The 22,269-nt window shown below is 37.5% G+C and overlaps 1 protein-coding gene across 1 annotated transcript in view; it reads right to left on the bottom strand.

The window, feature by feature from the left end:
- CNTN1 (contactin 1) overlaps nucleotides 1-20,251 on the bottom strand; it is an 81,523-nt gene extending 61,272 nt beyond the window's left edge. Inside the window, 9 exon segments of the mRNA XM_009703860.1 lie at nucleotides 1,415-1,532; nucleotides 3,505-3,629; nucleotides 4,848-5,029; nucleotides 5,184-5,280; nucleotides 6,571-6,777; nucleotides 7,806-7,901; nucleotides 12,363-12,535; nucleotides 15,306-15,450; nucleotides 20,194-20,251. Coding sequence (XP_009702162.1) covers nucleotides 1,415-1,532; nucleotides 3,505-3,629; nucleotides 4,848-5,029; nucleotides 5,184-5,280; nucleotides 6,571-6,777; nucleotides 7,806-7,901; nucleotides 12,363-12,535; nucleotides 15,306-15,450; nucleotides 20,194-20,251 — 1,201 coding nt within the window.
- Between the last annotated feature and the right edge of the window lie 2,018 nt (nucleotides 20,252-22,269).

The following is a 22,269-nucleotide window of genomic DNA, read 5'->3' as shown; positions in this document are numbered from 1 at the left end:
CTATGCTGTGTTACACTAAAAGTTTCTTTCTGTTAATTTCTGAACGTCCATCTAAGTTTAATCTAACAAGATCAAAGTCCACTGAAATAAATAGGAAGTTCTTCCCTTTCAAAGGCCTTTTGATCAGTCCTAAAAAAATTCAGATTCCTGTAGACCAATTTCTGTAAAAAGTTGCTCACTCAATCATACTTTCAAAGAATAGTTGGGTTTACTTTTCAGTGGTTTTAACCCCCCTCTAGCAACTTTAAGGTTGTGCTCTTCTTCCCCTTTGTAGTTTTCTGTTTGGCTGACTGGCCTTGGGTGCACTCTCAGACATACAGGAGTAATGAGACATGACTGCAGCAAGCACCACACTTATGTATCTGAGGTCAGACCTTTGCTTTTCTAATTTTCTCTTTATTTGTAACCAAATAAAAGAAAAAATGCTTTTAATTATTTTGCATCTTGGCGTACCATTGTTGTTAATCATGCCAGCAAGTGTGTGCACAGCTTGAGGAAATAGGGCTATTAGTTAATTACAGCAGTACAGAGAAAAACTCTGATAAACATCCACATCTTATCAACACTGAATTTTGAAAATGTGCATACAAAAAGTGGTCATTTCTAGCTAATCCAGGCTGGTAGCGAGTACATAGTAATGGAAGAACGGTGAAGGATGAAGTATCGTTGTGCAATGGGTTGGCAAAGTCAAGAATAGTTTAGCTCTTGGGAAAGTCTGAAGGCAGGTGTGAGATGTAGTGAACCCACAGTAACTACTGCAGGGAAATCTCCTAGGAAAGCCATGTCATACAGCCTGCTCTAATGACATCAGTAAAAATGTCAGAAATTGTTTTAAGCCTGAGCACTCTGGATCTGAAAGTCAAACTTTCAACAGAATGCTCCTTAGGAGAACACAGTGGATTAATAACTACATCCAGCCATCAAATGGAACAGCTACACTGCACACAAACATTGCAGCTGGTCAGAATGGGTTGCGGAAGACAAAAGCAAAGGGGAGAGTGAAGAGGAAGAGCTTCAAAGGCCTAGTGACTGACAACATGGCTTCTAAAAAAGCAGCCTTTGCTCCACAGAGGAGTGAGCGTAGGTGAGCAAAAAAGAAAATGCTTCTCAACCAGTTTTGCAAGCTTGAGAGGGTAGCCAGCAACTCTACGTGCTTCATATCACTTCTGCGCTATCAGTAACAGCAGCAAGCAGCAAATATCAGAAATAACACAGCAAACATCCCTCATAAATTAATAACTTGATTCCTCAAGTTGTTGTCAAAACCCAGCTAGAGAGCTCAAATAAACCCCATCTCACCTAGAGTGAGGGTTCTTAGCTTTATCCTCACAGGAATCTCTTACCAAACAATGCTTGCAAATATGACTGCTATCGTAATCCTGAAATAGTAAATAGAGCAAATAATCCCACTGACCCACAATCTTCAGTTCAGCATTTGCATAAATAATTCCATGCGTGTTTTCTGCTATACATTGGTACATGCCGGCATCGTCAAAGCTCAGACTTTGCAATCTTAGTTCACCTTTCCGGAACTAAAACACAGAATCAATAAAACAACAAGATATTCATATAGACTACATATGTTGAAGTATTCACACCCATCCACACTTCTTTTTTTTTGTAGTGACAGTGTTTGGAACAGAGTCCCTCACATAACATTAAGGCACTGATGAGATTTTATTTCACATTTCAGTCTTTGTGACAATGTGTTCACCTTTTTTTAAAGAACGATTCAGCGTTGATCGATATTTTTCTGGAAAAGTCCTAGCTGAGTGGCACTAGACACATCTACTCTTCAGTCCCCTGTTACTATACCAATGCAAACACTACTGATTCAGAAATAAGAAACAAGAAACGAAATTCATTTTACGCACATAAGCTTTGTTTTGCCATGCTCACTGTTCATTACATTCTATTGTACGTACATTGTTTTACAACAGTAAGAGGTGAAAGCAAGTCCCAATGAGGTAGGAGTTATCCTGAAGATTCTTCTGGGAGGTAGTATAAAGTATTTTCTGTTACTTTGTTTTAATAGAAACAGAAAACATAGTAAATCCAAATAAAATACTTAATCTATTTCTAAAAAATCATGTATAAAAATGCACAAAGTGTCGTGGGGTATTTTGTAAATTACAAATAGATGTCAATCCATTTTTGAAAGATCATGTTAATAAATTCTGTTTTCTTGTTAAAATCAAGATGAAAAGCTTTAAACCTTGTATATAAGTAAATCGGATTGCATGGAGCAGTGGAAGATTAAAAGAATACTATTAATCTGAAAAAAGAATAGGTTAAAGGAAACGTATTTCCTGTACCGTTTTATTTAAAAGCATTTAAATCAGACTTTCTTCAAGGAATCTTTGGTTTGTGCTAAGCAAAATACCTAATTAAAAAATATCTGATTTAGAAACAAGGTGTATTTTCAAGGCAATTTAAGTATTTTTGCTCTTTTCCATTTGGAAATCATCTCATAGTATTAACACACAGCACAATCGTCTGGTGTACTACTGGAGAATTACACAGTGTGTTCTGCAATCCAGTGTGGAGATTTTGTCAGTGAAAGCCAAGTTCAGTGGGGACCATCAAGCAATTCGTTTGTTAAATTACTTGTTTGTAATAACTACTGAAGTTAGAAAACAGCATTGTTTTTCCTGGTTTAAGCCATCTCCATATGGCAGATGGTGATATCCCTGTTCTCCCTCCAACATCCCACATTTTTCTTAAGATATACAGCCAAAACAATGCTGCCTCATTGTCTTTTTTTGTTTGCTTGCCAAGACCAGTGTCACCGCAGCTCAACAGATGCAGCATTACATTGTGCACTCTTCTATGCTCTTTGTTCTTTAATGACTCATCATACAGTATAAGCAATAGATATTAAATACGTTGTTGAAATGCCTGGACAGAGAATCTTTGTTTAAACAAAATGTCCAATGTAATCAACTTAAATTATCAAATGGCACTCATTTAAACTTCACATCACCTAAAATAGGGGAATTTTGCAATATTCTGTGGCTAGAAAATGTGAAAAAGTACATGATATAGGAACACCACTGATAATTTAAAAATTACTCTTTCTTCTCTTGCCTCCACCGACTCCATTTTGTCTTACATTTTTAAAGACACATTCATGTTTACTGTGGTAAAAAGCACTATTTTTAGAGAGAAGCTGATAGACATTTTTTATCCAGAGAGAAGAAAATAGCATTTATTTTAAAAGGCCTGGAGAAAAAGGGATATCCACATCCTGAACATGTGGTCAAAAGACGAGTTTGTAATTCAGAGCTGAATATTAAATAGCCTGAAGAAATGCATTTCAAAACTGAAGAGAAGATTGAGATAAAACTTTAAAAAATAGATTTTAATGCCTAATGCAAGTGTAATCAGCAAACATTTGTAACATTATAATTAATTTTCTTTTAAACTTTTAATAATGCATGCTTCAAAAAATCATTTCCATCAGCTAATCAATCAATCCTGCATTATCTATTGCAATATACTTACCGAGGCACCATTCTTCAACCACCTAATTGTTGGAATAGGGTTGCCAGTAGCTACACAAGGCCAGTATAGGTCACTGCCTATATCTTTCTCTGTGTCATTGATATGTTCTACCCACTCAGGAGAGGCTGAAGAATAAAAAACATGATGCCTTGTAAATATAGCAGAGACATATTTAATCACCATTATGTTGTATTATTTCCACTGCCTTTCCCATGATACTTAGCAGGCAACACAAAGTAATGACGATAACTCAGCAATGCACCAGCACAAGAAAGAATGAAGTCCAGATGTTTTTGTTTTACCACGTAGACTCAAAGTACCTTCAAACTATTCTTTATGAGAAGAATATATGGAATGGAAATATTGATTCATGAATGTCCAAAGACATATGATGTTACCACTTACACTGACATGTAGATTATACAACGTGGACATTTCTCAGTAACACTGTAAAAATGATAGTTAAATGATATGAAATTGTGCAAAACTGTGTATGTACTAAAATGGTCTCCAAGAAAATATTCTTTTGGTCCAGAGAAGATATTTAAGAAATTAGTATTGAAAATGTCCCAGCGTTTTTGCTTTTGCTAAGCAAATGAACCTATTTATTAGCTTTACCTATTACAAGCAGTAACAACCTTCCCACACAAATTTTGAATTTATCCCACTGAAGTTCAAGCATTTACGCTGAGATTCTTATCTCAGGAGATGTTCTGTACAGTCAATGAAAAGACACAGAAATCTTCTGAAGGTAATTCAGATGTTATGTACAACCTTCTCATGCCACAGTTTTGTGGCATAAGCTACAGTCAAGGAGTTAGGTTACTTGGGATGATTCCACTATGAGCAGTAAGATGATACCATTTTTGGTTCCCGCATTTAACCAAATGCATGAAGGGAAGGGACAGAGACTGGAGGAACAAAGAATTGAGTGTAGCTAATAAGAGAGAGAGCTAAGACAGCTAGAAGAGACAAATAAAATGAGGAAACAAGCAAGCATAACAAACCTATTGGTCTCTCTTTCTTCCTGGAAGTTCTTTCACTTCAAGTACTTTAAATTTATTTAATTTCCATTATGCATAATTATATTAATACTAACACACATTACTGTCAAGATGTACATATAGCTGTCATAACCAGACAAATGGAGTAGCTGTTCAATTAATACGCAAATGTTATGCCTGGCATGCAATGCATGAGTTTTGATTTTGCTCTATTAACTTGAATGGCAGTGTGTCAGGATGATGCTATGAGTCAGCACTGACATCAAGTGTGAAAACACAGGTATTTCCAACATAAGTAAAAGCAACCTAGATTGTGAAGAATAAAATTGTTCTACCTACCTTGTACATAAACTCTTGCTTGATGTTTATCTTTTCCTTTATAGTTTTCAGCTTCACACTCATAAAGCCCTTCATCTTCATATTGAATATTGAAGATCTTAAGAACTGCACCAGACATGCTTATCTCAGCAGTGGCTGGCATGGGTTCAAGGTATTTACTCCATCTAAGTTCAGGAACCGGACTTGAAAAGGTACAGTAAAGTACAAATCAGCATGTTCAAGAACTGGCTGTTAAATCGCAGACTACAAAAAAGTGTTTGATGATGAAACATGTCTTTTCATTCCCTGAAATATGAAAGCAAACAGTGCTCTACAACAACTTTAAAACATACTTACTTCCCAAGAGCAAAACACTCCAGCGTCACGTTTTGCCCCAGGAGAGCATATGTGTCCTTGAACTTCACCTTGATATCAGCAGGATATACTTTTGCACCTAACATGAAAAAAGAGATTCTCAGACAAGGCACAGCAGACAGGAATACAGCTATTAGAATGTCCACAGTTCAAGAAAAATGTTTTTAAAATTCCAGACAAAATTCTTTACAGTGAATAAATAGCCTGGGCATCCATTAAGTCTGATTTAGCACTGAACTTTTAATAGCAAGGCAGAATTGTTTTACTCAGCAACTAGATATCTTTCTCTGAACGGTAATGCCTAACATTTTTTACAGCACAGTGCTTAAACATAAACTCATTTACTTGCATTTGAAGTGTGATAAGGTACTGTGCATGTGGGTAGACAAAAGCCCAAGTCTCTATTTTCCACAGATATTCTTTAACTGGGTGGAATATTCTGAATTATTTTGACTTTAAGCTCAATATTTTCTTAATAAGGGTATCAAGGAGCTAGAGCCAGCAAATCAACAGCTTAATGAGGGCACAGGGATGCAAATGTAATCAAATCTACCTACTGGTGATCCCTGTAGGACACCTCTTACAGTTCTTCTAGATGAAGATCTCAGTGTGAGTATTGGCCATGGAAAATTTGGACACAGATTACTCGTAATTACTCAAATTCAATCATACTTCTTCACTGTAATATGGGAAATTTAACAGATAAAAGGGTCACTGAAATCTTGATGATCAGTTTATGAGACTCTAGTGACCGACAGTTTGAGGTGATAAAAGGGAACTTGATTACCATTTGGAAAACATGGAGTTTTCATGAAGAAATGGCGAAGAATAATCTAGTAACACAAAACTATATAGGTGTCTTAGGGGATTGGCCATGAGACACAAAGCCCTTAGGTCACCATTGAATAGGAAATTTCAGCAGGGGAAAAGGATTTTCCATTTTCATTGGAGGTTTCCTGGGGAACAAAAATTAATTACTGAAGCTGTTTATCAACTTTTACATAAAGTTTCTGCTTTACAGTCATACCCCTTTGAACCGATGCCAAGATCAGAAAAGATACTGAAGATTTTGGGATGAGTATAGGGACTTATCACATAAAAGAGATGGGGACTCTGGGAATGAGAACTTTGTTCTCAATGACTTGAAAGGAAATTCGTGAATGAATCCAGGGAGATTTCCTTCACAGAGTTTTCGTTGTGGATAGGAATGATTTGGACCTCTGTGTGTGGAAAACTAAATAACATTGTGCAGTAGCCATTATAACTTGCCATATAATTCTCCTCACAGAGTTGAAAGTAGTTATGAATGAGCAATATTAAAATTCAGTTAGAACACTGCACGTACATAGTATTTCCAATAAATACTTACGATCGGACTGTGGAATAAGTGGAATAAATTTACTGAATACACTCTTTGTTATTGAAGGGCTGGACACAAAACACGAATAATTGCCCTTATCTGATGCTTCCACACTTGCAATGTAGAGATTGCCGTTCGTCTGTGACACAAATCGTCGTTTGTCCAAAGCAATGAATACTGGGAACTCATTTAGAAGCCAGCGATAACTGAGATCATCTGGAGGAAAATATTTTCTAGTTAATATTAAAAAGCAATGCTATGAGCTACTTAAGCCATAGAACACTGTCTGCATATAAATTACTCTGATTTCTAGCATACAGATCTTTTCTTTGGGAGATGGAGCTATGTGAGAGAGAACATACACACCTCAGTAGCTAGCTAATCCCTGTCTACACTGAACATCAGGGTACTGCTGCCACGAGTGCAGATTACTGGGGATGCAGCTGCAGTGGGCACAGCTCCCCATGGGCACAGCCTTCCCACAGGAACCGGAGTGGGGTGAGAGCAGATGAGAAGCTTGGTCTTGACCTCATGCAACTGAGAAGCTGGGAAGCCCTCACCCATCTTGCAATTTAGACAAAATCTTAGAATATTTTAACTACCAGTATGTCTCAGTTCTTCAGCTCCTTGGAATACTTAGACATAGAGTATGAAAACCAAAATGTTATCCCACTTGACAAGGTAAAAGAGATGCTAACAGCCAAATTCAGCCCTCATGATAGAACTGCAGAGGTTTGAAGTTACGGGCATAAGCCCTGCAGAGCTCTTCAGTAGCTAATGAGGAGAAAAAGGCACTTTCAGAGCATAAATCACCTCATCTCTGACCCTCTTGGGGTGCCTACTGCTGTTCCATGATTTTAACAGAAGCCCATGACCATTTCTGTTGAGGTGACTTCATCAGGTGGAATGAAGCTAGGCCCTGTCCAAGGCCAGCAGAAAGCCTGGGATGACACAGTGACATGTACTCAGGTCTTTTGAATGGCAGGCCAAGACTCCCCTCCATTATCCAGATTAGTCTGAGTAATTTTATTTGTAGTATCAAAACCTATTTGCAAATTCAACAATATCCTTCACATATGGTCAATTACAAGCATATGTTCAAAATGGAAACCTAACCTAAATATGATTCTCAAGCTACATAACAGTTACTGTTTAAGTAAACTTAAAGGAAACCTTTAAAAACAAATATTAATTTGTCTTCTACTCTTAAGCAGTTGAAAATGAAGCACTTTGTGCTGAATTACCTGGGTAGTGGTACGGGGGCTCACAAAGAAGCACTGCTCCAACACCTTCTCGCACTTTAACCTCATAGCGTTCCTCAGGTGGAAAGGGATCCAGATCTAGTTTAAAAAAAAGAGGAGGGAGGAAAACTGGGGTTTTCACCACATTAATTTTTTTAAATTGTTATTTTCAGCCCTGTAGAGATTAACATAGAAATACAACAATATGTGGCAGATAGATACCTGTCGACCCATAATGCCAGTTTTGCTCATTTTAACTTTGTCATTATCAAGTGCAATGAATTTTTTACAGTACTTTAGTCATCATAATTGCAAATGTCAGAAAAAAATAAGTGGTGCAGATTGTACCCCTAAGAGTAGCCAGGTGAGCTACATTTGAAGAAGGAATTCCAGGAAAGGAAAGGAGAAGGATTTTAGGTTATTTTTCAACTGGTTTCTCCAAAACGCAAGTTTAATTCTTTACTGTAACTTAAAGTGGCTTCTCTAAAATGACCTGGCTGCCCTCCCTGATTGCCTCCAGCAGCCAAGGACTGGTAAGTAGTTAGCTCAGACACATCTTTTGTGTCAGAGGTTTGGGACAGAAGCGACTCAGATCCCAGAAGAAACCTTAGCTGATCCTCTTTAAACCAACTTCCATGCAGCAGGGTAGAGGGACTGTTGTAAAAGGATAAAGAAACAAGTCCTTCATGGAGCTGCCTATCATCCTACAAACTGTGGGAGAACAGTAATGGTATCTGCAGTGATAAGACAACAGTTGCGTGAGTAACTTCAACTAGGTCAATAATTGCACTTTGCTGCTTCTTTTTACTCTCATTTTGTGTACCCAGTCTGGAATTAAACTATAAATATCTTGAGGCAGGGAACGTCTCTTGTGAAGCTTCTCCATGCCACCAAGTGCAGCAAGATTATAGAGATCCTGACTGAAGTCCTGCTCTAAATGCTACTGTGGTGCAAACAATACAACTGTAATAGCCTCCCAATACAAGTGCACAGCCTCCAAATGAAATATTCTACCATAGAAATCATCTAAGCTAAATTTCAGATTATTTCAGCTTTCTTCAATGGCAGGCGGCTATCCAGTTCTACTAAATTCCCAAGGCTGGCTCTGAGATCTAACTAAAACTTAAGTTCAAGAGCAGCCAGCCAGAAACAACAAAGAAAAAATCAGGACAGAGGTCCTTACAAAAAGAGATTGAGTAGAAAACAAAAGACTATTTACTACTGTAAAATGCAATGTATAGTTAGATAGATCCAGTAGATACTCTGCATTATCTAAAAATCATTAATTCCTTACCTTGGTAACAACTGCTACCTTTTCTAAATATGGTACAGGCAAAGGATTCCTCCAAGCCCAACCACAGCTGTCAGACCTGAATGACTACAAGAATCTAGGAAACAAATGTCATTATGCTTTGTCAAATGTATGAAAAAAAACTCTAGGAGAGTTATGTCAGCGTTCAGAGAAAGACGCCTCTCCCATCTTCACCTCTCCCATCTTCTCAAATACTAACGTTTATTCTGCTCAAACAGACCAGAAGATAACACAGATCTTTCCAGTGACTGACTGGATCCTGACCTGATCAGTGCCTAAATGGTAGGCATTGTAATGGGCCACTCTAAGGACTTCTGATTACTATTTTATATAATTTTAACCTGTGCCTCAATGCAATGAATGTATTCAGTTCTCCACAACTAGCTCCCAATTAATTTGGAAAATTATTCTTTGATAAAAAAGAAATTAAGTATACCAGACTGACTTAGCAAGAATTAGCTATTTGACCAGACAGGTTTTGCAACTGAAGCCAAGGAAGCTCTTCACACAGATTGGAACACCTCTCTTCACATAATATCTACAGTAGTTTGAGCATATTCCCATTCCATTTGCCAGCATGGACCTTATGAAGACTTTCTATCTTCAAAATATTAACTGATCTCTCCTAGGAACATCAATTTCCTTGTTGCAGACCTTTTGATTACCTTGTAAACTTCCCACTATTATTAATTTCTGCTTTCTTTGCAACAGATTAGCATTTAAAATCTCTTGCAGAAATAGACAAAATTAAAAATTACAATCATTAGCAACAAATGTGTTGCTAATTTGATACTGCTTTGCATATGGATAGTGTAGAGTTTGATGAAAGGAAAGCCTATCATTGCTTTTAAGTTATTTTAGCTATTTTAAATCTACATTTTAAGTGTAGACATTTTGTTTAGAGCATTCTGGAACAACCTTTGAAACTTTGGGACAGCCACGACAAATTTATAGACATGGAATAGGACAGGCAATTTGTATATGTAAAACATTATGTTAGTCTTAAAATAGAATCATCTATGCCAGGTGCAGGAACGTCATACAGTTATTGAGATGTAATTGTATACCTTCTTCCCACTTATTAAATGCTCTGTACTCTGATTGGGTCTTAATATCTTCTTTGCATAACCACTACCTGGTTGTTACTCAATAATTATAAGAAGTATGATTCCATGAACTCTTAATTGGAAGACATTCATTTTTAGCTAGAATGAAAGAATTAGCATAATCACTGCACTCCTATAAGCATACAGCTAATATCTAGACAGTATGGAAGGTTCTCTTCCTTCTTGTTCTTGCAGCCTCTCTGCTATGAAATTGCTGTGTGTTACTACTCTGAAACTGTTTCCCAGCAAACAGAACAGTGTATCACCTCTGCTTGTGCTCAGCACACAGCAAAAAGCCACTTATTCCTGCAGGATCAAATTCCTTCCTTCAGGAGTATGCGTGTTAACAGTTGAAAATTATTTTAATGGGTTTTTAAGCACTTTATTGAAAAAGATCCAGTTGTACTAAAGACAGTGTTCTCGGATGGATTAATTGACATGAAGTTTATGAGAGAATGTGGCTTTTGTTCCAGAATTGCAGTAAATTTGACAGCAAGACAAAAATAAAATGTCTTGCCCATGTACAGCTGGTCAAGACATTTTTGAACTCTTCTAAATGGTTGTTGCTGTTTTTCAATCAGTTTATGCACAAGCAAAGGAACAAAAACTTCCACTAAAGATCAGACATTTTCTGTATTAGTTTTACCAACTCTACATTCAATTCTTTAGAAATAGTGATTGTGGAAGGAAATGTTTTTTATAAGTGATCATAAAAAGGAGAAGGGAAGAAATACAACAGTGTAAAGAAGAATGAAATTAGCACTTTTTTAAAACAGGTATTTATAAGTTTCCAGCTATCTTTTTACTTCTATTCTTCACCTCTTTGCCCTATTATCATTTAAATACCTAAATATTATATATTAGGGTTCTGTTCAGTATAATTGTCCAGCACACTAACTATCAACATTCAGCTCATGCAGTCAGTGGGCTGGCAGGCAGGAAAACATGCCTCAGACTGTTTTGATTCTCCTTTTTTCATCTATTAAGTGTACTGGTTCCATTTTAAGTAGCTTCAGCTATTGTTGTAGCTTTTATCCTACCGGTCGTTCAGGACTGGCACCACCGATGCCTGCTTTAGGTATAAATAAATATTCTGTAAACTGAATTTTGATGTCATCTCCATTAGAAGGAAATAACAACCTGGCTTTCTATTCATTCTAGAAAATACACTGGGTAAAATACAGACTAAGACTAGATCGACTATGATGTGATCCATCAGCTCATTACAGCCTCTGAGTTTCCTCGATATATGTGGTCCCACAGTCTTATAAATACTAGCAGAAAGCAGAACTTTTCACTTCATCTCTGATCTTGTACAGTAAGGAGTGAATTCTGCTCATGGAGGCTGCTGAAAGACAAGAGGGGCACTAAGCACTTAATGTCAGGATTAAAGGGCACACAGGGCTTTGTGAACAGTCAGCAGTAAGAGTGGATTACTTTTATGTGGATTCCTTTTTTTGTCCTCTGATCAAAAAATACATCCCGGAAAAAAAGCATCTTCAGGCAAAAGAAAATAAAAATCCCAAACACTGCCTTCAGTCAGTAAAATTTTACATTACTCTTCGTGTAGGACATCAGGTTTTTCACAATGCATGTGTTTGTTGACAGTGCAGGTCTGTGCATACGCATGCGTTCACAAGACTAGTCTGTGATTGTCAGGAGCTGACAGAAATGTCCCCCAGCAGGGTCTTCATCGTAGCCTAGGAGTCAGGGAGCACGCTTTGCTGGAGTGCCATGCCTTCCTCCTGCAGGCACCCCAGTTGCGCTTGCACTGCAGCAGCGCCTCATCACCATATGCCCAGACTTGCGCCTTTCTTCTGTGACTATTTCCCCTCAGGTCCTACCATGATTTCAAAAGAGTCTGGACATTATTATCTCAAGCTCTGGCTCCATGAGTCTCTTCAGTTAATAATTTAACAGTAACTCACTGAGAAGGTCGTCATGTCAGTTGAATGCTAAAGAATGTAAAATGCTTACAAAACTTACTTTGTATTGCTCTCTGCAGACTAAGGCACTTAAGATACTGTTTTTACACAGTAATACAGCTATAGCACATGTTAGCAGAAGACACTTCAGTGTAAAACATTGGGCATTTCAAGCTAACCATAATGTTTCTACATTTTGACATAAACATCAGCTTACATCCAAAACTCAGAGTGGCTTCACTGCTTCTGACAGTTCCAAAGATATTCGACACTACACAGACATATTTTCCAGCATCCCTTGATTTCTCTGGATTATTGATAACAAGTCTGCCTCCCACCATACTGTAGCGATCCTTTGTTAAATCAATATCCCAGTTGTTGAGTTTCCACCTATTAAAAAAGAAAAGCCAGATGTAAGATTTGGACCCCAAAACCAAACCTGGTAAGAAATATGATTTCAAAAATAACTCATAAATTGTGATAAACTATACAGGAAGTTATTACTACACTTCTATATATGTTTTATGCTTTTCTTCAGCAAGAGCCACAGATTTGAACTCCATAGGTCTTTTAAACATAACAGTCTCAGTCTGCTTCAACCTTCTCAGAGATGTGACATAGGTTAAAACCTGATTGCTGGCCACGCAGTAAAGGATGCTTGAGCTGGTCATGAATAAGCTAGCTAGTGATCAAGTACTGGGACTATAAACATAACCTCAAGTAGTTATCTAAGGCCAAAATGGCTAAGAAAATACACCTCCTGCACCTTTAACGTATGGACTAATGCAATTTTTAAGAGCTTTTTGCAAACTTGCTGTAGAGGATGAAAATGTTTCGTAAAGCCTAACATGCCAGTGAAGTTAGTGCAAAAATGGCGGCATGCCTGATTTAAGACCTACTTACCACATTCAGAAAATTGCTGGACACTCTCACCTTAACTACTGTAAAACCCCACAGCCAGTTCACTGAGTTACTGTAACGTTCACTTCAGGGACTACGAGAGGAACTGGGTGGCTCAGGTCTGGCCTTACTGATTTCTACTGACCAAAAAAAAGGTTAAAATACACGGAGTGGGACCCAATAGTCCTATCTGTATTTCTATCTATTACTATGTCCACACGGGGGAGCTCATAACCGTCTTTGAGAGCAACTGCGCATTTCCCGGGCACATACAGGAAAGATGCAACTTAAGCACATTTAGAGATCATAAAATTCTTTCAGTGTAAATAATTTTTTGTCACAAGGTAAAGACAGTGTTTGCAAATGCAAGTGCATACCCTATGCGTCCTTTCCTTATTGAAGATGTACCGAAATACACAGAATACTCACCTGGAAGCCGAAGTTGCAATTGTCATAGAAAGAAGCAATAATAAAAGTGGCATTAACAAAAAAAAAAATCTTAAAGAAATGAAATGGCAGGATTTTCAAGATGCAGCAAACAGTATTTAGGTTTTGCAGGATTTTAGAGGTATCACTTCCGGCCTGTGAGACATACTAAATGTCTGTATTACAAATAATAAATGCTCTGTTCAGAAATATGTAGGAGTAACTGTCATGAGGACAACTTATGCCAGAAAGAAAAAGTGGCAGGAAGGACTTATCTGCCCCTGAGACACGAGAATTTTGGCTCACGAACTGTTAGAGGGCTAAGAAATGAAGGTAACATATTGAGGTAGACTAAAATAATGATGTCAGGAAACAAGGAAAGTGTCCTTATTCTGTATTGCAATTATCATCACATCAGCCACTAGCACTAATTGTTAGATCTGTTCCTAGATACAAGAGCTTTGGAGGTGCGAGGCAATTCTTCCAGAGTGACTTTACTAGTTCAGATTTTGCAGAGCCCATGACAGATAAAGAAGCACGCTAAAATTTTTGTAGACCCTGTAATCCCTCTGCTGATGCTATGTCCACATAGTCTTGCGGACAGGGTGGAGGAGTCTCTGGACAGACTGGAAGTGATTGGGAAGTATATCAGAAGGGTACCGAATCTAATTGTATCTGATCTCTCGCCACTTCCAGTCCTTCCCCAGGACAGGGAGAGCAAACAAGCGCAACAGCAAAATGCCACTTAGAAAAACTTGCAAAGAACTGGAGCCAGGGATCATACTCAAAAGGGGTATTCTAGTTTCCCCTCAAAGCCTTCAATGACAGGTGGTTCTGTATATGTAGACAACCTGTATATTTTAAGCGTATTTTTAAAAAAGGCAATGAAGACTAGCTAAGCTGTTGTGATGGAAGCATACCATAGTAGATCACAATACTGTAACAGACTTGACTGGCCAGTAGGCTCAACTGTTTTTTCTGTCCTAGAAGCCAGGGTCTAGGAATACGCTTAAGTGAGTATTGGGAGCAGATCATAGGATTATTTAATGAAGTGGATCTCTTTTGCTGGCAAGAAATTGCACCTGTCCCTTAGTACGATGACAGTAGTTTTCTGCCCATGACTAGGTTGTAAATTAGTCACGGTCTTAATAGTGACAATCTTAAGTACATTTCTCTGTACATAATGAACAGATAATGGCTGTCAAACTCTTATGGATGCCCCAAGATCTCACAACAAAGCAGAATTGCTCTGCTAATGACAACACAATTATTGTGAAAGAGATCATGTGTGAATCTCTACTAAAACTAGTTGCAACGTTTTTCCAGAATAAAGTTTTTCATGTCTTCAGTAGCATTGCTGAAATATTCTTGAGCATCTCTCTACAATATGGTGGATGCAAAAGTAACATAGGATATAGAATATCCAGGTTCAACCGCTAGTCCTTCTTCTTCCAGAGTAAAACAAGATAAAAAAGCAGTTCTGAATCAAGAAGAACAAGGACTTGAACGGCAGTCATCCTTAGCCTACTCTAGAAAGATAGCCTCTTAATAATTTTTGAAGGTCACTTTTTTGTGTTTCGCATCTGGATCACTATTCCTTTCAAAAGTTGAAAACATTTAACACAACAGGAATATACAGTTTTCAACATTGTCTAGACATTTTGGCAATTGAATCATGGTTGATTCTTACTAAAAAATTGCAAATCTCCCCATTTTTTCCTGCCCTGAAGACTTTGTATTGACCTGTTAAGACAGTCAATCATCTAATACCACAACCTGAAACTTCATTTAAGTGAAGTATGTAAGACCTGAGAATCAAAACAAGAGAGGTTACCTGTAAGTAGGAAAAGGAATTGCTCGAGCTCTGCAGTTCATTGAAACTTGTCCATCTGAAGATTCTTCTGGATAGATGGTATCGATGGGTTGCTCCTCAAAAACAGGTCCATAACCTTTGTTTCCTTCCTCTGAAAAAATGGTACAGGTTGACATGAATCACTTTTTAATTAGCAGTCAAACTGAAGATGAATTTACATCATGCCTTCCAGATTTGAAATGCAAAGGCTGAACAGTGAGTCTCTGAAAATCATGTTCTTTATGCATCAACAAAACCAGAGCAGTACAGGTAACAGAAGTGCTGGCCTTCCCTCACTGACTCCTGCTTCATTCCTGCCTTCTGAGAACTAAAGCAACTCAAACTGTGTTCCTGTAAAACTGCCTTCCCTGCCTTCTCTGCTGGCATCATCCATTATTTGTCACAGTTTATGCCAAAAGTGATGGAGACAATTATGAATTGAAGATATGCCCCTTAAGAATGCAGTGAGATCAATCTATTTCACAGAGGGCAACAAATTCTCATCAAACAGGTCCAGACCCAAAGCAACTATCCAAACATTAGGTGAGGCGTTAGGTTCCCTAAAAAGCAGAAGTGCTTTTGACATTTTTGCCCCTGGACTATTACCTCATTTTGCTCAACCCAAAAAAGTCATTGGAGTGACAAACTGCCTTTTGAGGCCTGATCTGACCCAAATTCAGGTACTGCCTGGCTGTGCGCTATGAAATCCCGAGGTAAAAAGTAGAACAGTTTGATCAGAAATAAGATCTTGGAGGAACACAGTAACATTTTTTGCTATTGATTCCTCTTACAGCCAAATGTAATCATGTATTCATCAAGCACAATAAAATACATGGCCTTTGCAGCTTGGAGGAAGAAACAACACAAGCCTGTTGCTGAAAAACACTCTTAACTCTTTTGGTGCAAGGTTATTATCCCAAGTGAAGATACACTTTGCTTCATTGATTTATATGGGATGTACTAGAAAAGTTTAAAATTCAGACTTAGCAATAGGATATGAATTTAAGAGGGAGTCAAAGGCAACTTAGAAGTATGTTAGACAGAGTCCAGATGTCAGGGGAAAGAGGAGAAGAGCCAAATATTACCAGTTATAGGCATGAAATAACTTTTTTGGCAGTGGACTGACAACCATCACAACGTTCCCTGAGGAGTGATTTGCTGCTCTCATTTGCCTTGCACTGCTCAAAGTGCACTTTGAAAAACAACCCTTATTATAACTAACTGTTCTATCAGTAAGTGAAAACCCAAATTACTTAACGGCTTTTTCATCAATTTATATCTGCAAGACTACATTTCAAGTATTAATTTACCTGGAAAATAAATATTGTCCCTGTCTCATTGCAGAAGATGATCCCTGCCTAAACTTCCAATGCACTGAGTCACGTAGTATTTGCTTCCCCTCTGTCAAGTAAGTGCACATTCCCCACTGATGGGAAATGGCCAGTAATTGTTACAATTCTCAGCTTCTGCCTTTGATTACCACAAAACAGAACTGGCTAAAAGTCAGGGGTTTTATTCCAAGGCAAACTCCAAATTTCTTAAAAAATATGTATTTCATTTTGGGAAAAAAATCTTTTTAAATTTCCTGCAGCAGGAAAAAGATAAAATTGAAAACAGGTAAAACCCCTTACCTTATAGAGTGTCAGAATACCTGTCACCTTTTCAGGCCAAATTCTGAACATCTCAAGTCAGTGTAGCTTCAGGTTTTAGCTTCCTAGCTCCTTGCTTCCCAAATACTTCTAGCTGGTAAGTTTGAAAGCTCTCGATGCTCAATCAAATGCATGAATTCTGAATACTTTCTTCTTTTTTTGCTGATATCTTTGAATTTGGGACTGACCATACAGTGAGACATCTCAAAGGACATTGACCCTGGAAGCTACTTGTTTTCTGGCTCCAGAGCAGTTAATATAGTAGGTCTGTTTAGGAGTCATGGGTTGCAAAAACCTTGACTGGTGGCTCTAGAGTCACAGATCCGTTTGCCCAAAGGCAATTTACAGGGTAGAACCACCTAAAACTGTGGGTCCAGCACCACAGGAGACAAGGTGAGCCAAATACACTTCCAAAGAAACCTCATGTTTTGTTAAAAAGTGCTAAAGACACTTTTAAATATTCTGCTTTCAATATCTGCTCCCAGCTAACTTGTCTCTTCACTCTCGTGCTTGGTGTGTCCTGTTACTGCAATGAGAACTCATGATCCTTATACAAAAACTGACCCCGAATCCCACATTCTCCATTACTGTTGACATTGTCAGCATTCCCCTTGATAGTATCATGTGTGAAAGAACACCTCCTAGAACTTGACCTGATCACTCTAATTGTGCCCCTTCTTTCTCTACAGTATCTATCTTTCACTTTTTAATCATACTGTGAACACTCCCAAGCAACTCCTTATATTTCATCTTGGTTACTGCAGCTATGTATTTTCTGGATATCATGACATTTTCATTGCCAAGAAACACATTGAAAAGGAAAATTTGCTAAGACTAACTGCCAGCAGCTCTAGCACTCATTTGAAATGAGAAACCCTCCAGCAAGATTCAAGTGCTGGGGCAGAGAAAGGACTGCAACATCAGATTTATATAATCCAGATGGGTGCCATAAACCCTAGATGACAGAAGTAGACTTTCTCTCAACTCAAATGGATATTTAATTATTTATGCAAAGTAGAGCAGGTTCAAGAGCAGAGAGTGTGTGCGCTACTCAGCCTTGCAATGACACACTGGAAATAACAGACTCCCTCTGATTGTATAAGACTATGGTTCTTCCACATTGCAGCATGGTGACCTATCTTTAGAGGTGGTGGTAGGTCTTATCTTTGGCTTTTGACGGAAAATGCAAGCGAGCATTTCTTTCTTACCAGAAAAGCTAGGAATTTTCTTTGAACTAGCAACAGCACTATTAGAACCTGCCCCTGTTCAAAACCCCTCAAGCCGATGGCTCCTGTTCTTGCAAGAATCTAACGCAGCCAAGTACAGTCAAGTGAGAGATCAAACGAACATTGCTATGAATATATCAATGCATACTCAAACTGCATGCAGTATCATCATAGCCATCTTTGTTCTTCCTATGTCACTTACTCGTGACCCTCACAGCACACAATCGTCCCATGCCATTCCAAGGCACCTGGCAGGAGGTGCATTCTGGTGCCAAGACTCCCGGCTTCCAGGCACAACTGCAACATGCATAACACACAAGTAATAGCAGGAATAATCTGGTCCTGCCCATCAAGAAGTTAACTGAACATTTGTTCTCAGTGATTGACTCAACGGTTTTACCAGCCAATGTCCAGCACTTGCTTGGCTACTGCAGCTGATGATTTTGTTTGATGTCAGCATGTCCAGATCAAAATCACATGTGTAACATTACTGATGGTAGCTGACAATTATTTTTTTTTCCCTTTTCTGGAAAAGCCCAGTGTTGAATTAAAGTGGTGAGTTTTAAGTTTTAATTTTGGTGCTATCATCAACCTTCATATCTTAACAAAGAAAGAAACCCTTGAAACACATAATAAATACACTGTAAGCATGAGATCACAACATTTTAAAGGGCTTGATTTTTATTAGGCATCAGATTATCCTCCAGTAAACTCAAACATCAAGTAAAGAACTGTGTTCAAACCCTTCCTAGAATAAAATAGTGTTCTCACTAAACCAGAAAGCACTCCTGTGAGCTATGGAGTACTTTCTTAAAGGCAATGAGCTTACACCACAGTATTAATCAGATTTTTTGACTCAACAATACAAACTATATGGTGTCATGGTAGTGAAATTGAGGCAATGCCTGGTATGGCAAAATGGTAGACCAGATTAAGCAAGACTATGAACAGCTGACTTCAGTTAGGCACTCATTAACTACATAAAGAACCTCTCAAAACACAAGAATGTTTTATGAAACACAGCAGAACTAGCTTTATGAGTAACTTTCCCCTCAAAGTAGGGAAGGATCTAAAGCCTACCTTGAAAATAACCAAAACATTACTACGCAATATTTGCATTTTTCAAATCTCAATCAATATTTTGCATATGCACAATTTAATTATTCTGCTTTTTACATTTTCTAATCTCAGTTCATGCAGTCTGTATGTAAGCAAAATGTTTTCTTTCTTGAGAAGAGCTCTGCTTATGCTAGCAATCCAGTTCATTACAGCAACTAAAAACCAGCATTCATTTAAATTGGCATGGAAGTCTGAAACAAGCTTTGTAAATCTCAAACTTGTTCGGAACCATTGGAACAGAAACTAGATCTTAATCTTGAATTTTAACTTTCCAAAGAGCTCCTTCTATCTCTTAGAATGGAACCAAAATTTCAGTTGCAAACTTCTCTGTAGTTTCAGACATTAGAAATATGACTCCTGAATGTTTGAATACTTATGGCCCCATCTCTATTTATGAAATGTTTTACAATTTGTAATTTAAAATTAAAGTCAGTATATGCAGCATTGCCCACTGTATTATGAAAACTATCACTAAATTGTGCTGGTGGAATTTTTTGAATTTTATATGGTATCTATATTACAGAATTTTGTGCTTAGTGTCTCTTCTTATGGGCATATTTCCATTCTTCTAATCATGTTGATCACCTGTGCACAATTAGATGGTTGACACATTTTTTATAAACTAGAGAAAGAATTAATTCCATATACTAAATTAGAATAGACAAAAACAAATTTAAAGCCCAGATCTGTCTTTTTGCAAGCTTTTAATTATGGCGTCCATTCTAGTAAGTATGCTTCCTTACAGTTTCATCATTCACATTTAGTAATTTATTGTATCTGCACAAATAAATTAAAGCCATACAAAGAGCATAACTGAACTTGAAATGCATGAAACTAACAACAGTTAGTTAAATGAATTAACATGGGAGGTGATCTTACCTGTCAGGCAGAAGACGAAACAGGGTATAATAAGATGATAAATGAAGAGCCACATGGTTATCTTCTGTTCAGCAATTATCTCAAAAGGAATTGTGCCTTGCAATACCGGCATTCAGAGAGCTAAAAATACCTGATTACAGAGAAAGAAAAAGGAGTGACTAATTCTGACATAAGGCTTTATCTCATATCACATTTCACTTGCCAGTTTATCTGTCTAAACTGAATACTTAAGAGTTAATATAGAACAGAGTCTTTTGAATAATAAATACATTATCAAATTTGCTGGATTAAATTAATGATATCTTTTATTCAGAGAGTACACTGTTTAATCCAAAAGTACTCAGATTTTCCAGTGTTAGTAAGTAATATGGAAAATGTTATTACTGAACATCCTCTTTTAGACTCATCTTCCTAAACCAAAACTTCCTAAACCAGATATTCTCTCTGTGAACACTTCACATTATTAGAAATATTACATAGTTTGCAATAAAATAAGCAAAGCCCAGATTCTATCCTCCTTCATCTCAGTAAATACTACACTACAATTAATGATTTCAAAATCTGTCAAAAGAAAATTACAGTGAAACTGAAGTACATTAATCTCTTTTGGGATTCATTTATTTTGTCTAGTATATCATTCCTTTTAAACTTTTAACACACAATTCATGATCTTCTGGAAAGGTGGTATGAATTTTTATGAGTTTCCTTTTAAATATTGAATATAATCATTATTGCAATGTCGTATTTGAAGCTTTCTCTTTTCCCTATGGGAGAAATTCTTGCCTGTATATATACTAAAGCCGAAGAAACATGCAGCTTCTTTTGAATATTCTAAGATTTCAGAAACCATTTTTCAGAACACTTTACTTCTATAACATTTTTTACTTCTTTCATTCAGAATATTTTGCTAGCTTTTTGTTTCTGGCTGGTGGCTGTTACCTATTTCTTTAGGGCAATGCATCATCATGTTTGTAGTATGCAATTCTCTGTTTTGTTTAATGGATTTCTTGCCATGAATATATAAATACATCCTTTACATCCATCACACCTTGTTTGTACTTCTTTTGATTGGTTCTGCTGTAGCCCTGGTTAAGTAACAACCTTCACACAAAGCAAGGCTTCTAGCTTATCACGGACAGAATACTGCTGTGTCTTGGGCGCATGCCGATATCATCCATTCCTCTCAGTATATTCATTTTGTCACCATTTCTTTCTAAAATGTGCTTATACATACTTGAATACCCTTCAGTAACATGCATCCTATGATGTTGCACGCTAATATGGCATTGTCACTTTTTGCATGATGTAATCTTGATGCTACTGTTTTCCATCTTCCCATGCCAAGTACTGATGCCTCCGATAGTGGCTTCTACCTTTTATCGAGTCTTTTGCTCTTTCCAGGTCAAAATTTTTACTAAGTTGTCTTTTTCCAAAATCTGAATGTTTTGGATCTTGTTTGGAAACTGTCCTGTTTCCCACCTCCAACACCAGGAAATGGGCAGTTTTGAATTTCAAAGCACATGTACAAACATACCTGGGTCCCTAAGTATGCTTGGGATAAATGCTGCTCATTAACAGAGAGCCTCTGGTTCGAGCTGCTGCTGGACAGGCCTGTCTCGCTGTATGTGTCTATATCTCTCCTTGAGGTGGCTAGGAACATCTCTCGGTCTTTGAGGCCTTACACTTGACCCCTCTTTCTCAGAATAATGCTAGGAAGATGTTTATTTGAACATGCCTCAAACAGTGAGCTTTCCTTAGAAGAGAGTTTCATGGGGTGTTTTGTTAAACTCATAGAGTAGGAAAGTGGCAAGAAATATCGTAAGAGAATCTTTTGGCTCAGAAATTACAGGAGCTGTTGCATTTCACATTTTTTACTTTTTTAGCAGATTAACAAAAAGGTCAAAACTCTACTAGTTGCCACGACCCTAAAAACATGGCTGTTATACAAAAACAGTGCTCAGCAAAGCACAGACAAGAATTGATTTATTTAGAAATATTCCCTGGAAAAAGGCTCTTATGTTGGCAACAAATGCATATGCTTAATGTAGCTGGATCCAAGGGGAAGAATTTACT

The sequence above is a fragment of the Cariama cristata genome, unplaced genomic scaffold, assembly GCF_000690535.1.
Source record: "Cariama cristata isolate BGI_N322 unplaced genomic scaffold, ASM69053v1 scaffold9167, whole genome shotgun sequence".
Classification (NCBI taxonomy): domain Eukaryota; kingdom Metazoa; phylum Chordata; class Aves; order Cariamiformes; family Cariamidae; genus Cariama; species Cariama cristata.
The sequence above is the reverse complement of the archived record's forward strand: the minus strand, read 5'-3'. Positions and strand labels throughout refer to the sequence as shown.